Raw genomic sequence first — 21,154 nt, forward strand, 5'->3', positions numbered from 1 at the left:
GAAGAGAATTCCGATCGAACAAAGTGCCACGCATGCTCAGATCAAATTCCTAGACCAAAGCTATTGCCTACTAGCCATAACGTAGTTCCGTCGTAACTAAATAACGTCATCACATTCCGAACGATCGGATTTTCCGACAACTTTGTCTGACCGTGTGTATGCAACACTAGTTTCAGACAAAATCCGTCAGAAAAAAATAAAAACGGATTTTGTTGTCGGAATGTCCGACTGTGTGTACAAGGGCTTAGAATGGGCCAGTCAAAGTCCAAATTGAGAATCTGTGGCAAGACTTGAAAATTGCTGTTCACAGACGCTTTCCATCAAATCTGACAGAGCTTGAGCTATTTTACAAGGAAGAATGGGCAAAAATGTCACTCTCTAGATGTGCAAAGCTGGTAGAGACATCCCCAAAAAGACTTGTAGCTGTAATCGCAACAAAAGGTGGTTCTACAAAGTACTGACTCAGGGGGGCTGAATACAAATGCAAACAACACTTTCCACATATTTATTTGTAAATACATTTGAAAACCATTTATCATTTTCCTTCAACTTCACAATTATGTACCACTTTGTGTTGGTCTATCACATAAAATCCCAATAAAATAAGTTTACTTTTTTTGGTTTTAACATGACAAAATGTAGAAAAAGGGTATGTAGGAGGATTTGTTCCATCTCTGTGTATCATCTGAGGCTATTCACTTCATTGGGTATATGAAAGGGTTTACAACCACTTCAACGTTCATTACCTCAGTTCCCAGGCTTTTGGTCTTGGGCCTGTGACACATAAATAGGGGAAAGGTCCAGTTCCAGGGGCAGCTGTGGGAACTCAAGAGCGAGGGAACACACCAAGTTCATGGAGTCCGGGAAGGTTAAGAGCCAGCATGTAGCCAGACAAAATCCTAGGGTTTGGGTAGACACTACCATTTATAGCAGATCGCCATTTATGGACTAACACCTTTAAAATTATGCCTGGGCAGCCACTCCCCATTAGTTACTTTAAGGCCTGGACTATGTTGTATCTGTTATTTGTTCTGCAAAGAAGAATATCGTGTACACACGATCAGAATTTCCGACAACAAATGTTCGATGTGAGCTTCCGACCGTGGGTAGGCTCCATCGGACATTTGCTGTCGGAATTTCTGACAACAAAAATTTGAGAGCTGGGTCTCAAATTTTCCGACAACAAAATCTTTCGGAAATTCCGAGTGTGTGTACACAATTCCAACGCACAAATTTCTATGCATGCTTGGAATCAAGCTGCACGCACTGGCTATTGAACTTAATTTCTCTTTTGTTGTTGTACGTTTTGTACATCACCACGTTCTTGACGTTCGGAATTTCAGACGTTTGTGTGATCATGTGTATGCAAGACAAGTTTGAGCCAACATTCGTCGGAAATAAATCCACGGTTTTGTTGTCGGAATGTCCGAACGTGTGTATGCGGCATTACAGTAAAGATTGTCAAACTGTTCTAAGCCTGGTCTGAAAATCATTCAAAGGGGTGCTTGATGGTTCTTAGCGTATAAAAGAACAGGGTCAGTAAAGCACGTGTTGAGTATGAAGCAAAACCACTACTTAAACAGTTAACAAGAGTAGGCAAAGCAAGAGGAGGAAGAATGCAATTGCTATGGGTAACCAGTCTCTAGTGTAAAGTACAAGCATCCGGTCATGAGGCATGGTACCTGGCATAGGTGAAAGGTTCTCCAGTAGCAAGGGGATTGGTGTTCTGATTCCCAACCTAGCAGTTGGACCCCCCAAAAGTAACAACAACCAAACCGCAGGTATGGAGAACCTATGTACCTGGCCACACGGTATGGGAGAGGAGTTAACAAGAGCTTGCATGAGGTCCACACTAGGTGCTCGCGGTACCACATTCTGTCACTGGGAGTTGGCAGAGGTACGCTGGTCTGATGGAGTGGGCAGAAGCTTAGCGATGTTCCTTCTAAATGCAAACACTTGACAGCAAGGTGTGTAGTAACACCGAATAACACATTTCACAGAGGAACCCTTTACTTTTAAAAAACAATGAATACAAAAAAAGGGGGTCTTCATAGGTGGTCTGTTGGTATGTACATTTCATAACAGAATACATTGAACCATCATCTAAAAAATATCCAAAATACTTTAATATACAAAATCATATTTCTAAAACCATACTCAAGTAAGAGAAAAAAAAGGGGGGTGAAGAAGGAAAAAAGGAGGTAACAACACATCTTACAAAACATCTCTAGGAGTGCAAAGAGAAGATTAGGTTGTTCCAGACTGCGGCAACGTTTTTGGCGAGATGAAATAGACGAAAAGGACCAATGCCCTTACTTTTGAAAATTGGAAAAAGTAAAATACTTGACCATTAGGGATGAGCCGAACACCCTCCGGTTCGGTTCGCACCAGAACATGCGAACAGGCAAAAAGTTTGAGCGAACATTCAAACCATATTAAAATCTATGGGACAGGAACATGAAAAATCAAGTGTTCATTTTAAAGGCTTATATGGAAATTATTGCCATAACAAGTGTATGGGGACCTGGGTATTGCCCCAGTGGACATGCAATGCAAAAGAAAGTCTTTAAAATTACAGTTTTTTCAGGATTTTTTCATGATTTTAATAATAGTTAAAGTGAAACAATAAAAATTAAATATTCCTTTATATTTCATACCTGGGGGGTCCTGCCTGTAAAGTGGTGCATCTGTGCAATGTGTAGAACAGTGCCGCATCAAAATTACATTTCTAGAGGAAAAAATGTCATTTAAACTTGCTCGTGGGTGGCATGTATTGCCAGCTCCCGGCAATATAGTTTCAAAATCAAGGAAAAAATTGGCAAGGGTTCCCCCCCTCAGTCCATACCAGGCCCTTAGGGTCTGGTATGGATTTTAACTCCTTCAGATCCGCGCTATAGCTGAATGATGGCTACAGCGCGGATCTACTTTGCCGGGAGGCCGTCAATAGACATCCTCCCCTTTGCATGATCCCAGCTCGCCCCCTGCAGGGCATGCAATGTGCCATGTGATCGCAGAGTCAATGAGACTTGGGTGATCACAGATCGGCCCCTTACCACGTGACCAGCTGTCAGCCAATGACAGCTGATCGCATGATGTAAACAGAAGATCTCTAATGCTGTGTGCACACTACTGAACTTTCCATCAGAAAAGGTCCGACAGAATAATTCCGTCAGATATTAACTTCATGTGTGGGCTTCATCAGACTTTTTTCTTCAAAAATTCAGACGGACCTAGAAATAAAACATGTTTCAAATCTGTCTGACGGAATCAATTTCTATCGGGAAAACCTTTCGTCTGTATGCTAGACCGATGGACCAAATACGACGCAAGGGCAGCTATTGGCTACTGGCTATCGAACTTCCTTTTTCTAGTCCTGTCATACGTCATCACGTTCAAAACTAACGGACTTAGCAAATCTGTTTGGTCGGACGTCCGTTGGAACTCCGTCAGGAAGACCATTGGACCTTTTCTGCTGGAAAGTCTGATCGTGTGTACGCGGCATTATAGTTTTTTTCTCCTCACGCTGACAGCATGAGGAGAGAAAAAAGCCGATCACCGGCTTCAGTACAAGAGACAACAGTCCCGAAGAGGAAGAGGCGAAGCCGCCTCATCCTTGCCCACCAAAACCGCCTTCCAGTGCCACCTCCCAGTGCCCACACAGTGCCACGAATCACTGCATAACTGCCAGCAATCAGTGCCACCTATCAATGCCCACAAGTGCCACCTATCAATGCCCACCAGTGGTGCCAATCAGTGCCTCATCAGTGCCACCCAGCAGTGCTGCCTATCAGTGTCACCTACCAGTGCCGATCAGTTCCCATCACTGCCATCCATCAGTGCCCATCACTGCCACCTATCAGTGCCCATCGGTGCCACCCATCAGTGCCACCTATCAGTGCCACCTATCAGTGCCACCTATTAGTTCCCTTCAGTGCCACCTATCAATGCCCATCGGTGCCATCAATCAGTGCCACCTTTCAGTGCCCACCAATGCCCCCATCAGTGCCCACCAGTGCCGCCTATTAATGCCCATTAGTGCTGCCTTTTAGTGCCCATCAATGCAGCCTATCGGTGCTTATCAGTGCAGCCTATCAGTGCCCATCAGTGAAGCCTCATTAGCATACATCAATGAAGGAGAAAAAATACCTGTTTGGTAAATTTATTGACAAAATATAAAGTGGTTTTGTATTTTTTTTAACAAAATTCGGTGATCAAATACCACCAAATGAAAGCTCTATTTGTGGGAAAAAAAATGTAAAAATTTAATTTGGTTAAAATGTTGTATGACCGCACAATTGTCGTTCAAAGTGTGACAGTGCTAAAAGCTGAAAATTGGTCTGGGCAGGAGGGAGGTTTAGGTGCCCAGTAAGCAAGTGGTTAAGGGGAACAGCAGACCCCGACAACCAACAGGCAAAAAGTTTGTGCGTACATTCTAATCATATAAAGTCTATGGGACACAAAACATGAAAAATCTAATGTGCTGGACACTGGTTGTCGAGTCCGCGGGCAGGGGGCTTATGGGAATCTGGAAGCCCCCTTTAACAAGGATGACCCCAGATCCCGGTCCCCCCTATGTGAATGGGTATCGGGTACATTGTACGCCTACCACTTCACCCAAAAAAGTGTAAAAACCACAGTAGACAGTTTTATACAATTCCTTTATTAAAAAATAAAAAAAAATAAGTGTCCAGCGATGTCCATCCATCTTCAATCACGCTGCCTAACAGGCTCGAAAGAAAGAAAATAAAAATGAAAAAAACTCTGCCTCCATGGGAGGTCTCACGGCGACTGCTGTCTTTTTTTGACAGCCCTTATATAAGCAAGGCAGGGCCACCCGCTGACATAGCTGGATGACCCTATGCCCTCTGACATCACATGATGCCACATGGCGTCAGAAGGGGGCTGGTCACTCAGTTACGTCAATGGGTATATAACAGGCCTATAAAACAGCTGTCACCTCCAAGAGGCGGCAGTTGCCGGGAGGCCTCCCATCGAGGCGGAGCTTTTTTCTTCTGTTTTTTGGGTCCGTCGGGCGGCATGATTGAAGATGGATGGACATCGCGGGACACTTTTTTCTTTTTCTTTTTTTTAAAAAGGAGTTGTCAAAAACTGTCTATTGTGGTTTTTACTTTTTGACACTTTTTTTGATGAATGGGTACCCGATACCCATTCACATGGGGGAGATCGGGATCTGGCTGCCCTCTTGTTCGATTTCCAATAAACCCCCCACCCACAGACCCCAACTACCATTGGCTAGCATTGTCAGGAAGAGGGCCTTGTCCCTATCAACATGGGGACAAGGTGCTTTGGGGGAGAAACACCCACCCCATGTTGAGAGCATGTTGAGAGCAAACAGCTTGGTATGGTTCAGGAGAGGGGGGCACTCGCTCACCCCCCCCCCCCCTTTTCTGGCCTGCTATCATAAGTTATAGTGTCTACAAACTATGGGATATATTTATAGAATTTTTTTGAATGTATTTTAATAGTAATAGCAGCGATTTTTAGAGGGTTTGCGACATTGCGGTGGACGAATCTGACACTAAGTGCCAATTTTGGGGACCAATGACATTAATACTGTGGTCAGTGCTAAAATAAAATGCACTGTCACTGTACAAATGACACTGGCAGGGAAGGGGTTAACATCGGGGGCGATCAAAGGGTTAAATGTGTTCCTAGGGAATGCTTGTTATGTGTGTGGGGTAAGTGCTTTGATTGGGGGAAGACAGAGATCCGTGTTCCTACTTAGCAGAAACACAAGATCTCCATCTTCCCCTCTGACAGAATGGCGATCTGCCTTACATAGGCAGACCACCGTTCTGCCTCTCTCTGGAATGATTGCCAGGTGCTGGTGAACATCAGGTCCACCAGACCCGCTGGTATCCTTCTGCTGTGCCCAATCACAGCGGGTCGCCAGCGGTGCGTTTGTGCACCCCAGACCTGGAAATCTAAATGACCTACAAGTGCCACCCTGCTGAAGTTAATATAGATTTCTGCTGAATAGAGTTCTGCTTTAAACACAATATGAATTACATAGTTACACAGTTACATAGTTAGTCAGGTTGAAAAAAGACACAAGTCCATCCAGTTCAACCTTAAATAAATAAAATAAAATAATATCATAAAATCCAATATACCCAATTTTATGCCCACAGTTGATCCAGAGGAAGGCAAAAAAAAAAAAACAGAGCATGCCCCAATTTGCTACAGCAGGGAAAAAAAATCCCTTCCTGATGCCCCGAGAGGCAATCGGATTTTACTTAACCTATAAATGTTAGTACCCATTTATATTATGTACTTTCAGGAAAGTATCCATGCCTTTCTTAAAGCAATCTACTGAGCTGGTCAGAACCAGCTCTGCAGGGAGTCTATTCCACATTTTCACAGCTCTTACTGTGAAGAAACCTTTTCGTATTTGAAGATGACATCTCTTTTCCTCTAGACGTAAAGAGTGCCCCCTTGTTCTCTGAGTTGACCGTACAGAGAACAACTCAACACCAAGTTCACTATATGGACCCCTTATATACAGTGGTGTGAAAAAGTGTTTGCCCCCTTCCTCATTTCCTGTTCCTTTGCATGTTTGTCACACTTAAGTGTTTCGGAACATCAAACCAATTTAAACAATAGTCAAGGACAACACAAGTAAACACAAAATGCAATTTGTAAATGAAGGTGTTTATTATTAAAGGTGAAAAAAAATCCAAACCATCATGGCCCTGTGTGAAAAAGTGATTGCCCCCCTTGTTAAAACATACTATAACTGTGGTTGTCCACACCTGAGTTCAATTTCTCTAGCCACACCCAGGCCTGATTATTGCCACACCTGTTCACAATCAAGGCATCACTTAAATAGGAGCTGCTTGACACAGTAAGGTCCACCAGAAGATCCTTAAAAGCTACACATCATGCCGAGACCCAAAGAAATTCAGGAACAATTGAGAAAGAAAGTAATTGGGATCTATCAGTCTGGAAAGGGTTATAAAGCCATTTCCAAAGCTTTGGGAATCCAGCGAACCACAGTGAGAGCCATTATCCACAAATGGCGAAGACATGGAACAGTGGTGAACCTTCCCAGGAGTGGCCGGCCGCCCAAAATTACCCCAAGAGCGCAGCGACGACTCATCCAAAAGGTCACAAAAGACCCCACAACAACGTCCAAGGAACTGCAGGCCTCACTTGCCTCAGTTAAGGTCAGCATTCATGCCTCCACCATCAGGAAAAGACTGGGCAAAAATGGCCTGCATGGCAGAGTTCCAAGGAGAAAACCACTGCTGAGCAAAAAGAACATCAAAGCTCGTCTCAATTTCTCCACAACACATCTTGATGATCCCCAAGACTTTTGGGACAACATTCTGTGGACCGATGAGACAAAAGTGGAACTCTTTGGAAGGTGTGTGTCCAAGTATATCTGGCGTAGAAGGAACACTGCATTTCATAAAAAGAACATTATACCAACAGTAAAATATGGTGGTGGTAGTGTGATGGTCTGGGGCTGTTTTGCTGCTTCAGGACCTGGAAGACTTGCCGTGATAAAAGGAACTATGAATTCTGCTGTCTACCAAGAGATCCTGAAGGAGAATGTCCGACCATCTGTTCATGTACTCAAGCTGAAACGAACTTGGGTTCTGCAGCAGGACAATGATCCTAAACACACCAGCAAGTCCACCACCGAATGGCTGAAGAAAAACAAAATGAAGACTTTGGAGTGGCCTAGCCAAAGTCCTGACCTGAATCCTATTGAGATGTTGTGGTATGACCTTAAAAAGGCCGTTCATGCTCGAAAACCCTCTAATGTAACTGAATTAGGACAATTCTGCAAAGATGAGTGGGCCAAAATTCCTCCAGGACGCTGTAAAAGCCTCATTGCATGTTATCGCAAACGTTTGGTTGCAGTTGTTGCTGCTAAGGGTGGCCCAACCAGTTATTAGGTTTAGGGGGCAATCACTTTTTCACACAGGGCCATGATGGTTTGGATTTTTTTTCACCTTTAATAATAAACACCTTTATTTACAATTTGCATTTTGTGTTTACTTGTGTTGTCCTTGACTATTGTTTAAATTGGTTTGATGTTCCGAAACACTTAAGTGTGACAAACATGCAAAGGAACAGGAAATGAGGAAGGGGGCAAACACTTTTTCACACCACTGTATATGAACATGTTGATCATATCACCCCTTAATCTCCTCTTCTCAAGAGTGAATAAATTCAGTTCCTCTAATCTTTCCTCATAGCTGAGTTCCTCCATGCCTCTTATCAGTTTGGTTGCCCTTCTCTGCACTTTCTCCAGTTCCCAGATATCCTGTTTGAGAACTGGTGCCCAAAACTGAACTGCATATTCCAGATGAGATCTTACTAATGATTTGAACAGGGGCAAAATGATCTCTCTCTCTCTCTGGAATCCATACCTCTCTTAATGCAAGAAAGGACTTTGCACACTTTGGAAACCGCAGCTTGGCATTACATGTTATTATTGAGCTTATGATCAGAAGGTCTAACCCTTCCTCATTGTGCTAAAAATGTGTTATTGTCTTTGAGCCCATTGGAAAGCATTCTCATAATTTCCTCTTTTGGCAGTAAGCCATTGGAAACCTTCCCATGAAGACACATACACACTTGAGGCTCTAACTCCCTACTCTATTCTAAATAAAATAAAATGGGGGCTGAGTTTGGGCTATAATAAATAAAAGGAAAAAAAAAAGAGAGCATACTGGAGCTAGCTTTAGATTTCTTCCCAGATTGTTTAAGTTTTAGCAGGAAGTAACAGGCCCTTTTTGAAGCTCATCATTTGTCTCATATTGACCCCTACCCTGCCATAATATAGTAATGTGATGTGTGCAAATAGTGGATCATTTACGAAGGACTTTAGTTGAGACAAGACCATATCTGAGTATTGCCAATAACACTTCAAATAAAAAAAAAAAGACACAAGATTTAGTGCTAAATGAAAATTTTATTTTATACGTTCCCATTACACAGCCCATCATGTGATGACATCATATACAACGACAATGATATTGTGTGGAAAGGTCTCAATTTATAGCTCTCAAAGAAGGTGGAAGAATAAACCTTGTTGCAGCCTAGGACAATGCTGGGCACAGCTGTGGACGGACAGGGGTTTTGCGGTGTTCAGATTTTGTAGGTGGAAATAATTGAACGTATGATGGCATCAGAAATTAGTTGCTGGCGACGGTATCCTCAATCCAGGAGATGTAATTACAGACTTTGGTGTAAACTCCAGGATAATTGGGCAGAGCGCAGCCTTTTCCCCAAGACACAACACCTTGGAGCTCTCCATTGACAGCCACTGGTCCACCGGAGTCACCCTGGATCAAACAAAAGGGGAAGAAAAAGACATGGGTGTGCATCCACTAAAACACCAATTGTAGCCATATAAAGTAATTTCACCTTCTGTCAGACTTGGTTACTTTAAATGTTTTTTTTGTATAACATTTATTTAAGGTTTACTGCACTTTTAAAGAACCTTGCAATTTAAATAGATCCTTACCACCAGTATTACCACTTATTAATTTACCAGTAGAGGAAAAGAGGACCCACTTAAAAGTTTTTTTACAAATACATGTATTTCTCTTTGCAAAAGTTAAGAACGATTAACGAGTTCAGAATTCCTAAGGGCCTCCATCATTAGGGCTTATAACTTTGATGATCTGCCCAGAATTGCTCAGAGGAAACAATTTGTTTGTCTAAACAAATAACACAATCGGTAGAGCTGTCGAGCTGTGGAAGTGTTTTTGTTTATGATAGGGCAGTCTGCAGTCTGCATTGTAACTGCAGATTAGGACTAATAACAACAAAGTCCTGATCCTGATCTGACAACAACACATTGCTATTTGATTCAGTGGGTCTTATTTACTAAGGGAGTGGATAATGTTCATTTAGCTTAGTGAAAAAAGTCAAGGTGTGTTCATTAAATTATCTGATTGTGTACAAGACAAAATCCTATTTTTTTTATATTTAAAGTAGCACTAGAGGCAAAACTTTTTTTTTTCATTTCACTTTGAATGATAATGGTAAACAGGATAAATAAAGGGGGTGAATCTCCTCAACAGGGACACAGACAGCAATAAAAACTGCTAAGCGTTCTAATCACTCTCTACTCTATCCAAAACGAATAAAGAAGTTTTGCCTTCAGGGCCGGGACAAGGAGTTGGCGGAAGGGGCAGCTGCCCTGGGCACTGTGGTATCATGTGAGGTGAAGGGGGCACCGCAAGGAGATTGGGGGGAAGGGATTTTTGTTGGAAGGGGGAACTTGGAGTGTGGCAGAGGGTAAGTATTGTTCTAGGAGGGGAAATTTGTGGGGGTATGCTAAGAGTGTTAATTTAGGGGGCTTTGTGTGGGGAAGGGGAATGAGAGAGGAAGATTTGTGCTTAGAGGGAGGATTGGGGGGGATTTCCAGAGGGGGGGGTGAAGATGTGTACTGGGAGGGGAAATTTTTAGAGGTAAAGACATTGTGCTAGGCGGGGGTGATTTTTTTTGTGGGGGGGCATTTGTGCTGGGGGGATTTGGGGGATGGAGGGCAAAGATGTATGCTGGGAGGGGGGATTTCAGCAGGGGGAATGATTTGTACTGGGAGGAGGGGAAATTATGCTTAGGGGGAGTGAAAAGGATTAGTGCTCAGTTTTTTTGTTGAGGGGGATCTTTGTTGATACATAATACTCATACATCTGGGGGGGGGGGGGGGGAGCGCAGTTTGGCATGTTCGACCTGGGCTCTAGAAGACCTTGTCTCAGCACTATTTGCCTTTAGTTATTCTTGAATTCCCCTGCACATGACTGATGATGATATTTAAAGTGCACAAAATATCATTTTATTAGCAAAGTAAAGGGGAGCATTTCCTTTCTGAGTATTTTTTATCCCTTTACTAAATCAGCCCCATTGGCTTAAACATAAGGAGCCATCAATTATTGTTATCATGCTGCACCGCACCAATGTAATTGCTGGAGTATGAAAACACAAAGTGCTACAAGCAAAACATTTCTGTATAAGAGTAGCTGCAATGTAAATAATTTGTTTGCAAAGCAATACTAAGTACAACAAAGGCTTCAGGGATCCATCTAGACATGCATTCTGCATTCTAATATTGGCTGTCTGGGAGGATAGGTGGGGCTTAGTTAAACATATGCAGTGGCCACCTCCTTCCAGCAGTTTTTGGTCTGTTTCTGCAATGATTACATGATTGTAAAATGTACATTATTTATGTTTCACATACAATATTGTATTTCACCAAAGTTATTTTGAAAAAGTCTAGTCCTGTCTTTCCATTTCTGTTTCTATACAATTTTTTTAATGACATCAGGTTCACACTTATTACCTGGCAGGAGTCTTTTCCGCCCTCTGGGAAGCCCAGGCAGATCATGTTCTCTGTAATTTGCCCTGGGTAGGACTTCGAGCAGTCTTCAGCAGGCACAACTGGAACATCAACACACTGCAGAAGATCTGGGTTGGAGGCTGGCAGAGGAAAAAAAAAAGATCTTTAAATCCTCTGCAAAAATAAGCGAGAATTTGACTCAAGAGCATAAACACACTTATTGTCAACGGACAATAAAATCACTCTATGTTTGCAGTCAGTATCTGTGTTTCTTGGGAGGTCTAGTTTTAAGAAATTTACTGGATGAATTTCACAAGCTTTCGCCTATAAGTGATCAATGACATAGTTACCTACATATACTCATACCTAAACCCAACATGAGGCATCCATTGCAGACCTAACCTTCTAGAAATAGTTACATAGTGAGTCAGGTTGAATAAAGACACCAGTCCATCCTGAGTGAGTCTACAATTATCCCTATCCCTGTATATTGCATCTCATTAAGATGCTCATCTATTATATTATTATTTATTTAAGGTACCCAAGTGCCATCAAATTACACATACATTACAAACTCACATTGGTTCCTACCTTCAAGGAGCCCACAATCCAAGGTCCCCAACACACATTCATATACTAGAGCCAATTTTGGACAAGAGTATATCTTTGGAGTGTGGGAGGAAACCAGAGTACCTGGAGGAAACCCATGCAGGCACAGGGAGAACATGCAAACTCCAGACAGGTAGTGTCATGGTTGGGATTTGAACCAGTGACGATTTTTACTGCTAGGTGAGAGTGCTACCCACTACACCACTGTGCCTCCCTAAAATGATAGAAAGATCAACTCTGACTCTACTTTCAGGATACTTTTGTGGGCTTAGTGAGTCAGAAACTTTACAATCCAAAGACAGCCAAGCACCTAGCATTTTCATAAGACCAGCAATGGTAGCTACCATATTTATTACAGCACATATTCTCTTGAAGGATTGTCTCCTCTTTGACTTCAGATTTTTCAATGTGGTATATGCATGGTAGTATGTGGTAGAAAGGTAGTCTTCGGTACTTACCGGTGTTCATGGTGTTCCCCCAGCCAGAAACCAGACACATGGCACCATCAGGTGCACATTTAGATGAGAGAGGGATGGGCTGAACTACTCCATTAAGCTGGGCTGGCTCAGACAACTTAATCAACATAATGTCGTTGTCAATTGTGTAAGAGTTGTACTTTGGATGACGGATGATCTTTGCCGACTGAATGAACTGCTCTGTTCCATCTGTGGATCTAATGTCATATTCTCCAATTCGGACTTCAATGCGTCTGAACAAGGGAAAAAAAAAAAGCAGACAAGCATTTTATTGGCTTTTTGGAAGTTCACTAGTGAACACTAGTGGAAATGTTTACATAGATGAAAAGGTATTAGCAGCTCTTATACATGTCTTTTAGGCTGAAAAGGTCGAGACTAGTTGTCGTTGTGCCAACATTCTTTTACATTTTTTTGGTTAGTTCTTGCTTTCACTATCTCTTCAGCTATATGGCCTCAAATGGATGGCCAGTAGCACATAGAAGGTCAGGCTCTCTGAAAAATCACTATACTTACGACTTGTAGCAGTGAGCAGCAGATACAACCCATTGCTCATTAATCAGGGATCCTCCGCAAAAGTGGTACCCGGAATTCAAAGAGACCTGGTATGGCACTTGGCAGGTGTATCCACCTACTATCTTATCATCGTCATCGAAAGGGGTTGCAGCTGGAAAGAAATATAAAATGAAGTTAAATAAAGCTTTGTCACTGACCTATCCCCAGGCTGGGTATTTAAAAAGGAAGATCATGACCACATTGGCCATCTCTCGGCCATGGCCTAAATTACTTCCTTAATGGTTTCCAGTGCCTTATAACATCTTCAGAATGGTGATACTCTCTAAGCCCTTGTACACACAGTTGGAGATTCCGACCAAAATCCGACGGATCTTGTCCGAAACTGTTCCCGGAAAATCCGATCTTACAGAACGTGATGACGTAATTTTGTTACGATGGGACTACGTTCAGGCGAGTAGCCAATGGCTTTGATGTAGGATCTGAGCATGCGTGGCACTTTGTCCGATCGGAATTCTCTACACATGATCGGAGTATGTCCGATCGGAGCATTTTGTCGGAAAATATTTCCAGCAAGTTGGAAAAGTTGGTCCGACGGATATTCCGACGGAAACAGTCCGATGCAGACCACACACAGTCGGAATATCCGACAAAACGCTCCAATCGGACATATTCCGTCGGAATCTCCGATCGTGTGTACAAGGGCTTATATAATAGAGTCTCATGGGCATACAGTTCCAGCCCTCTCTCTTTGAGGCCTAGCATACAGGGGATTATGGCACAATAATATAATAAAGATCCTACCACCACCACCAGTCATTGCAAAAGCAACTTAAAACAGCTCAAAGAAATTTAGAAGCAACCCAAAGCATTTGACTTGCTCTTTAGGTTGATGCCTTAAAACAGTTTAAACTCTAGTAACTCAAAGAGAAAGCGATGGATGTACTATAGAGGCAGCTCAAAGCATTTGACTTGCTTGTAAGTTTGATGCCATAAAACAGTGTGAACTCCAGCAGCTCAGAGAGAGTTGGATGCAGAAGCAGCTCAAAGCATTTGACATGCTCCATAGGGCTCTTTCACACTAGTGGCCAGGGGCGGTAACAACAGGGAAAAAGTCCTAGGTCTAAAGCTATATAAAATGGTGATCTCCATCAACTCAGAGAGAAATGGATGTAGACATTTGTTTCTCCTGCCACATATGGAGTTCATGTTTATACAAATCAATGTTAATTCTAAAGCATTTCAGAAGCAGCTTCTGAAAGTGAACTTGTTCTTTCCTATGTAAGATAAAAGAACCAATTTACATTAATGTAGTCCTCACCAGTAGCAAATGTGCATCTCTCTGTATCACCCCTACCACTCCGTTCTGCTGTCCAAAGTAAAGGAAATTCGAAGGTAAGCTATGAGTCACTGGAGTCATAGCTTAGACAGGGCTATGGAGACATATGACAGAACTGTCACATCAAGTTTGTCACATGTTCTTCCCTACTTGGGAGTATAAACTTTGGTACCCAGAAATGAACGGAGAAGAGAGAGGACAAAGGAGAGATGATTATATGCTGAGAGTATATGGGTGATTTGAGCAAACCTTTGCTCCAAATGGGCAAATCACAGGATTGTCATTTGCAATTTCCAACAGGCTAACCTGTTGGATATCAAATTATCCTGCCATGTTATATGATGAATCGTGGAGTGAATGTTGCTGTTTCTTTATGATGAGCTTTTGATGAATTTGCCATTTTGTGAGTATAATATTTACCGCCTCTATTTGAAAAAAGTTATGCTTTAAGGATAACGCACTAGGCTGGTGCTCCCTGGACTTCCCCGGTCTTATGCGGGCAGCAAGCCAAGATATATCCAAGAAAGTCAAGATGTGAACAATGTCAACTGTTACTCTGTCCACTCTCAAGCGTATGGGATTTTGTGTTTTTTATCTACTTGGAAACTATAATCTTTACCAGGACAATGGTGATGTAATACATTTTTATTTTTTTTGCAAAGTTCAGAAACCTTAAAACAAACCTTACACATATAAATTATCAACATATACAGCTGTGGCCAAATGTTTTGAGAATTACACAAATATTAATTTTCCCAAAGTATGCTGCTTCAATGTTTTTAGATCTTCTTGTCAAATGTTACTATGGTCTACTGAAGTATAATTGCAAGCATTTCAAAAGTGTCAAAGGCATTTTATTGACAATTACAATAAGTCTATGCAAAGTATCAATATTTGCAGTGTTGACCCTTTTTTTCATGGTGGTGTTCTTAGGTAAAATTATTAGTAAGTCCACTCCCTTGGCTGAGAAGCAACCCCACATACAAATAGTTTTAGGATGCTTTACTGTTGGCATAACACAGGACTGATTGTAAGGCTCACCTTTTCTTCTCCGCACAAGGTTTTTGCTGATGCCCAAATAATCAGAAAGGGGATTCATCAGAGAAAATGATTTTATCCCAGTCCTCAGCAGTCCAATCCCTGTACCTTTTGCATAATATCAGTCTGCCCCTGATGTTTTTCCTGGAGAGAAGTGGCTTCTTTGTGGCCCTTGACACCAGGCCATCCTCCAAAAGTCTTCTCCTCACTGTGTGTGCAGATGCCCTCACACCTGCTTGCTGCTATACCTGAGCAAGCTCTGCACTGGAGGTACCCCAATCCTGTAGCTAAATCATCTGTAGGAGATGGCCCTGGTGCTTGCTGGACTTTCTTAGGCGCCCTGAAACTTTCTATACAAATGCAGTGGAAATGTTTTTTTGGGGATTAAGTTAATTTTCATTAACTTAATTAACGTTGTGAAAAACGAACTCACTAGATGTGTGTGACCCCTTAAATTAATAAGACAGTCTCAATGGGGTTGATTTACTAAAACGTGAGCATGTAAAATCTGGTACAGCTTTGCATGATAGCAAGTCAGCTTCTAACTTCAGCTTGCTCAATTAAGCTTTGACAAAATAAACTGGAAGCTGATTGGTTTCTATGCAGAGCTGCACCAGATTTTGCACTCTCCAATTTAGTACATCAACCCCAATGTGTTTGCAAAAGTGCCAGCTTTATCCCCCTTTACCCCTTTCTTCTCTGGTCAAGGTCGCCACTAACCAGGCCCAGGTAGGACAGGAACCACAGGATTGCCATTCTGTTCTTCTTGGCTTTGTGGATAATGAGCTGGTAAGGCCTGCCCAGGTTAATCAGACAATCAGGTGATAGCTCACACCTGTAATAAGGACAGTTTTAGGTTGCCTTATTAGGATATCTTGAGAAAATCTTGATATTTTACCAACTTGGCTTGCTGATCCTGCCAGGGATAAGGCAGCCTAAAATTGTCCTTATTACAAGCAAGATCTCTCTCCCAATTGGCTAATTAATCTGGGCAGGTCGTACCAGCTCACCATCTTTCATAAAGCCAAGAAGAACAGAGCGGAAAGCCTGATGTTCCTGTCCTGTAGCCCTGCTTAGCAGAGCCTATGACCTTTGGGGTTGTAGTTAAAGCTGAATTTCAGGAATTCAGATGCTTTAAAAGCATGAAGATACACTATGAGTCCAAGAAGCTGCATGACACCTCCTGGGCTTATCTCTATTATTTACATTTGACAGGTTTATGGTTCTGCTGGAGAGGCACTCCAAGATATGAGAGGAGAGAAGCACACAGAGCAGCTATGCCCGCCCCTCCCCTCTGCTGCCCAATAACAGAAGCCTTTGTATCTTGTGAATGTTCTCACATAATACTAAGGTTTCTGTGATTGTGCAGGAGGAGGGGGAGGGCATTACAGCTGCATTGTGTGCTTCTCTCCTCTTAGATCCTGGAGTGTCTATGGATTGTCTCCTGTTCAAGATGCATAGCTCAGAAGGATCAGTGTCTGGCTCCAGGAACTACAGCGATAGCATTTTTTCAAATAAACTACAAAGCTATCAGATATAAATAATAAAGCTGAGCACCCCGCTGGACTTAACCTGTGAAGCTGGAGTTTTGCAAAATAGCGCATTGAGACCTTCTTATTAATTTAAGGGGTCACATAGATGGTTGGTTTGCTTTTCACAAGGTGATGAGTAGAGTGGCCCTGAAAATCACAAGCATTGGAAAAGTTTATAGTGTATTAAAATCATGTATGGAGGAATTTGGAGATTTTGCAGTGAAAACCAAGATATAGGTACTTGTAATAAATAAATAAATATTAATAAAAAAATAGATTACTTGCACAAAAAAGCCTTTTTTTTTTGACTATATGGACTATTTCGAAGCATATAATTAGCACTTTTTGCTAATTTAGAAAATTTGAGAGCACTTTACTAAAGAACATATGTTGCACAAAGAATGTAGGCCTATATTGTCATAATATATGTTTATGTTAATCATTTATATGTGTAAGGGATGTTTTAAGGTTCCTAAACGCTGCACCTTTTAAAACACAAAAAAAATGTTTTAAGTGTATATGTATGAAGCAAATGTGCTTGTACTGAGTATTAACTAATTCTTACAGAAAACAGTTTATTATTTTAGTAATCAGTCTCTAGGCAAACATAGATCATTACTGAACTGGGAATTTCTTGGCATAGAATAATAGTAAAGTATAAAGAAAATTGAATTGAATTGCAAAGTACAACAAAAGTGAATGGTAAAACTCACCTGCAAAGCCAAGAACACAGAGAAGTAGAAGGGCCTTCATGATGTTCAACCAGTTGTGTCTTCCATAGCTTCATACCAGCCTTTATACATCCCCATCTTCCTAATCTTATCATCTTTCCACATGCTGGGCCAACCTGAAAAAAGTGAAAGAAGCAGGTGTTCGGGGTTGGCACTAATCTATTTAGGCAGCTTTCCCAAATGTTTTATAAGTAGACTTTGCTCACAATGCCAGTGCTTCTGTCTCTGCTTTTGCTAGTTGTAATTCATATTCACTTAATATTAGAAAATAAACCTTGAAGCGGATTTCCAGCCTGTACAAAAAAAATTTGAGTCAGCAGTTACAAATACTGTAGCTCCTGACTTTTATTATAAGGACACTTACCTGTCCAGAGATCTAGCGATGTCTGCACCCCAAGCCGATTCCTCCATCGGCATTGGGTGCAGGTGGCAGCATTGAAAATAAGGGGAAACCGACAGTGAAGCCTGAATGGTTCCTTCATCTTCTGGGACACACAGGTCCCAGAAGGCAGCGGGGGGGCGTAAATTACAGAGATCGCTGTGCAGCGATTTTACCAGCCTCGTCCCCTCCCTTTCCTGACTTGCCAGACTGCATACGGATAAGAGTCTGGTCTGGATTTTGGGGGGGACTCCACACCATTTTTATTTCTAATTTTGGTGTGGGGTTCCCTTTAAAATCCAGACCAGACCTGAAGGGCCTGGTATGGACTGGGGGAGGGCCGCACGTTGTTTTGGTCAGGACTTTTTAATAGCTGGGTGTCGGCAATTGTAACTACTACACTACACTACAATCCAGGTCTCAGTGTATGTAGCGCAGTGGCTTAGTGGTGTGCACTGAGGTCTACAAAGGTTATGAGTTCAAATCCCAGACAACTTACCACACACTTAAGGTAGCTGTGTTGATTTTGCCAGTGCAAAAGTGAATTAAACCCCAAAAAAGTAAACACCCTGCATGTTAACTAGTGTATGATTTTGGAATACAATGCAAGTTTTCAGCAGGTGATACCATCGGTAGGATTCAAACCCGTGGCTTGAACCTTTGAAGGTAGCAGGGGACACCACTATGCTACGCCGCTGCATCCTTAACAACCGATGAGTCATCAGCTGTCAGCGGGATTCCCCACTGGCAGCTGAATGTAAAAAAAACACAAAAAAGCCAGCAAAAAAAGAAAAACATGAAAAAAACAGTGTGGGCCCCCCCAAGGTCCATACCGGGCCTTGTTTGTACCTATTGTTAGCCTTTCAATGCTTCTTACTGCGATAACCAGCTATAGATGAGAGCAAGATGAGTCTTTTTTCTTTTTTCACTGTCATGTTTTTTGTTCAAGCAACGCAGTGACCCCTTAGCAGCCATTGTTCTATATGCTGGGTGTTCATTGTGCCCCTGTACCTTTAAGAAGGGGTGGCTCCCCTTTAGACCACCTGCTCTCACTTATCCATCAGAATGCATGTGCCTCCACTGTGGGGACACTTATAAATTAGTGTTAGGTACCACAGATACCAGGGTGCCTTGACGAGGCTCTGTGGCTTATGCATGCATTTGCAAATGTGTGCAGACTAAACCCCTGCTTTTAACGCATAGTCGCATACTGTTAGACAGGTTGTTTGGTTGTCTGCGGGCTGGTGGTAAGTTAAGCTTGGTTTTTCCCTTGGATTTATTCTTGGCCTTGTTTTTACCTTTAGGTTTAGTATTTGAAGGTGAACCCCCCCCCCCCACACCAAATTGTAATTGAAAAAATACCGCACCCCTATCCGAGCATGCAGGATGGTTGGGTCAGGAAACCATACCAGGCCATATGCCCTCAACATGGGGGGTTCTTTTGGGCAGGGGGGCCTCTTCCCCACAGCCCTGGAGGTCAGAAAAGTGAGGGGACAAGCGAGTGCCCCCCCATCTTGTACCAAACCAGACCGCATGCCCTCTACATGAAGGGTGGGTGCTTTGGGGCGGTGGGCACTGCGCCCCTCACCCCAAAGTACTTGTCCCCATGTTGATGGGGACAAGGGCCTCTTTCTGACAACCCTGGGCTGTGGTTGTCAGGGTCTGTGGGCAGAGGGCATATCGGAATCTGGAAGCCTCCTTTAACAAGGGGACCCCTAGATCCCGCCTCCTATGGGAATGGGTATTGGGTACATCGTACCCCCTACCCATTCACCCCAAAAAGCAGTGAAATGTAAAAAAACAAGAGATGGGTTTTGACAAGTCCTCTATTGTAAAATAGTTCTGAGCTGACTTCTCCTGCCTCTCCTGCCACCATCTCCTCCTGCTGCTGTCTCTCCTGCCGCCGTCTCTCCCGCCGCCATCTTTTCCTGCCGACGTCTTCTCCTGCTGCTGCCTCTCCTGCCGCTGTTTTCTACAGCCACCGCCTTCTCCTGGCGCCATCTCTCCCACTGCCATTTTATCCTGCTGTGTTATTCCTCACTGCCGGTTACCCGCAAAATAAAATAAAAAAGCTGCCAGACAGTGGCAGGAGAAAACAGCTGAGGAAGAAGACAGCTCAGAGCTATTTTACAATTTTACTACCCAATACCCATTCACATGGGGAGGGGGGATCTGGGGGCCAGATTCTGATAAGCCCCTCGACAACCAATGGCCAGGGTTGTCCGGAAGAGGCCCTTGTCCCAATCAACATGAGGACAAGGTGCTTTGAGAGGGACCCCAAAGCATCCCCGCCCCCATGTTCGGGGCATGTATGCTTGGATAAGGGTCTAGTATGGATTTTTTTTTTAATTGTTGGCATGGAGTTTCCCTTAAAATCCATACCAGACCCAAAGGGACTGGTATCGATAATTCATACAAAATTTTGTTTAAACTATTGTTTTTGTGGTATTTCTTTCAAGATTTGGTGCTCAGAGAGAATGCACATTTAGTTGACATATTTCATGGTTTACCTAGTCCACAAAATAATTAGTAGAGCCCTGAAAGTCCAAGTCCCCCCAACCCCCCCCCCCCCCCCCCAATTAAACTTTCTAATCAAGGACAAGCATGTGTTTACAACCAAATACTTTTTTATGCAACTAGATTTAATACAGATTTGAAGGAGTATGAATAGTTTGCACTTATAAAATATGTATTTTGAGTCTGCAAAAGTCAAACATAAAGAAAAAAACAATCAACTTTCTGTTTCAACATTAGTATAAATATGTGTTACATTAACCACTTGCCGATCACCTGCGATCGCGTGCACGAGAGCAGAAACAGGGATTTGTGCATGTAAACACACAAATCTCTGTTCTGTCAGGGGAGAGAACACATATTCTTTGTTCAAACTAAGTAGAACAATATATATTCCCTCCCCCAGTCAGTCCTATCCCCATACAGTTTGAAACACTAACTAGGGAACACATTTAACCCCTTGATTGCCCCCTAGTGTTAACCCCTTCCCTGCCAGTGACATTTATACAGTATTCAGTGCATTTTTATAGCACTGATCACTGTATAAATGTCAATGGTCCCAAAAATGTGCCAAAAGTGTCCAATCTGTCAGCTGTAATGTCGCAGTACCGCTAAAAATCACAGATCACCGCCATAACTAGTAAATAAAATAAATAAATAAAAATGCCATAAATCTTTCCCATAGTTTGTAGACAATATAACT

At 42.5% G+C, this 21,154-nt stretch overlaps 1 protein-coding gene across 1 annotated transcript; it reads right to left on the reverse strand.

The window, feature by feature from the left end:
• Window positions 1-8,939: 8,939 nt before the first annotated feature.
• On the reverse strand, window positions 8,940-17,580 carry LOC143930634 (anionic trypsin-2-like). The gene is made up of 5 exons (XM_077455131.1): window positions 17,541-17,580; window positions 12,922-13,072; window positions 12,391-12,641; window positions 11,327-11,463; window positions 8,940-9,320 (listed from the first exon to the last, which is right to left on the reverse strand). The coding sequence occupies exons 1-5, from the start codon at window positions 17,578-17,580 to the stop codon at window positions 9,171-9,173; spliced, it is 729 nt and encodes a 242-aa protein (XP_077311257.1). The 3' UTR covers window positions 8,940-9,170.
• Window positions 17,581-21,154: the final 3,574 nt, after the last annotated feature.

This window comes from Lithobates pipiens, unplaced genomic scaffold (genome assembly GCF_037356315.1).
Source record: "Lithobates pipiens isolate NorthernLeopardFrog02 unplaced genomic scaffold, aLitPip1_a1.2 Scaffold_25, whole genome shotgun sequence".
Classification (NCBI taxonomy): domain Eukaryota; kingdom Metazoa; phylum Chordata; class Amphibia; order Anura; family Ranidae; genus Lithobates; species Lithobates pipiens.

Excerpts from the sequence above, each read along its gene's own strand:
- LOC143930634 (XM_077455131.1), bottom strand. The coding sequence starts at position 17,580 with ATGAAGGCCCTTCTACTTCTCTGTGTTCTTGGCTTTGCAG. Across the intron at positions 12,642-12,921 it reads GCTGCTCACTGCTACAAGTC|ACGCATTGAAGTCCGAATTG; the intron begins GTAAGTATAGTG and ends TCCCTTGTTCAG. Across the intron at positions 11,464-12,390 it reads GGGGAACACCATGAACACCG|CCTCCAACCCAGATCTTCTG; the intron begins GTAAGTACCGAA and ends TTCCTCTGCCAG.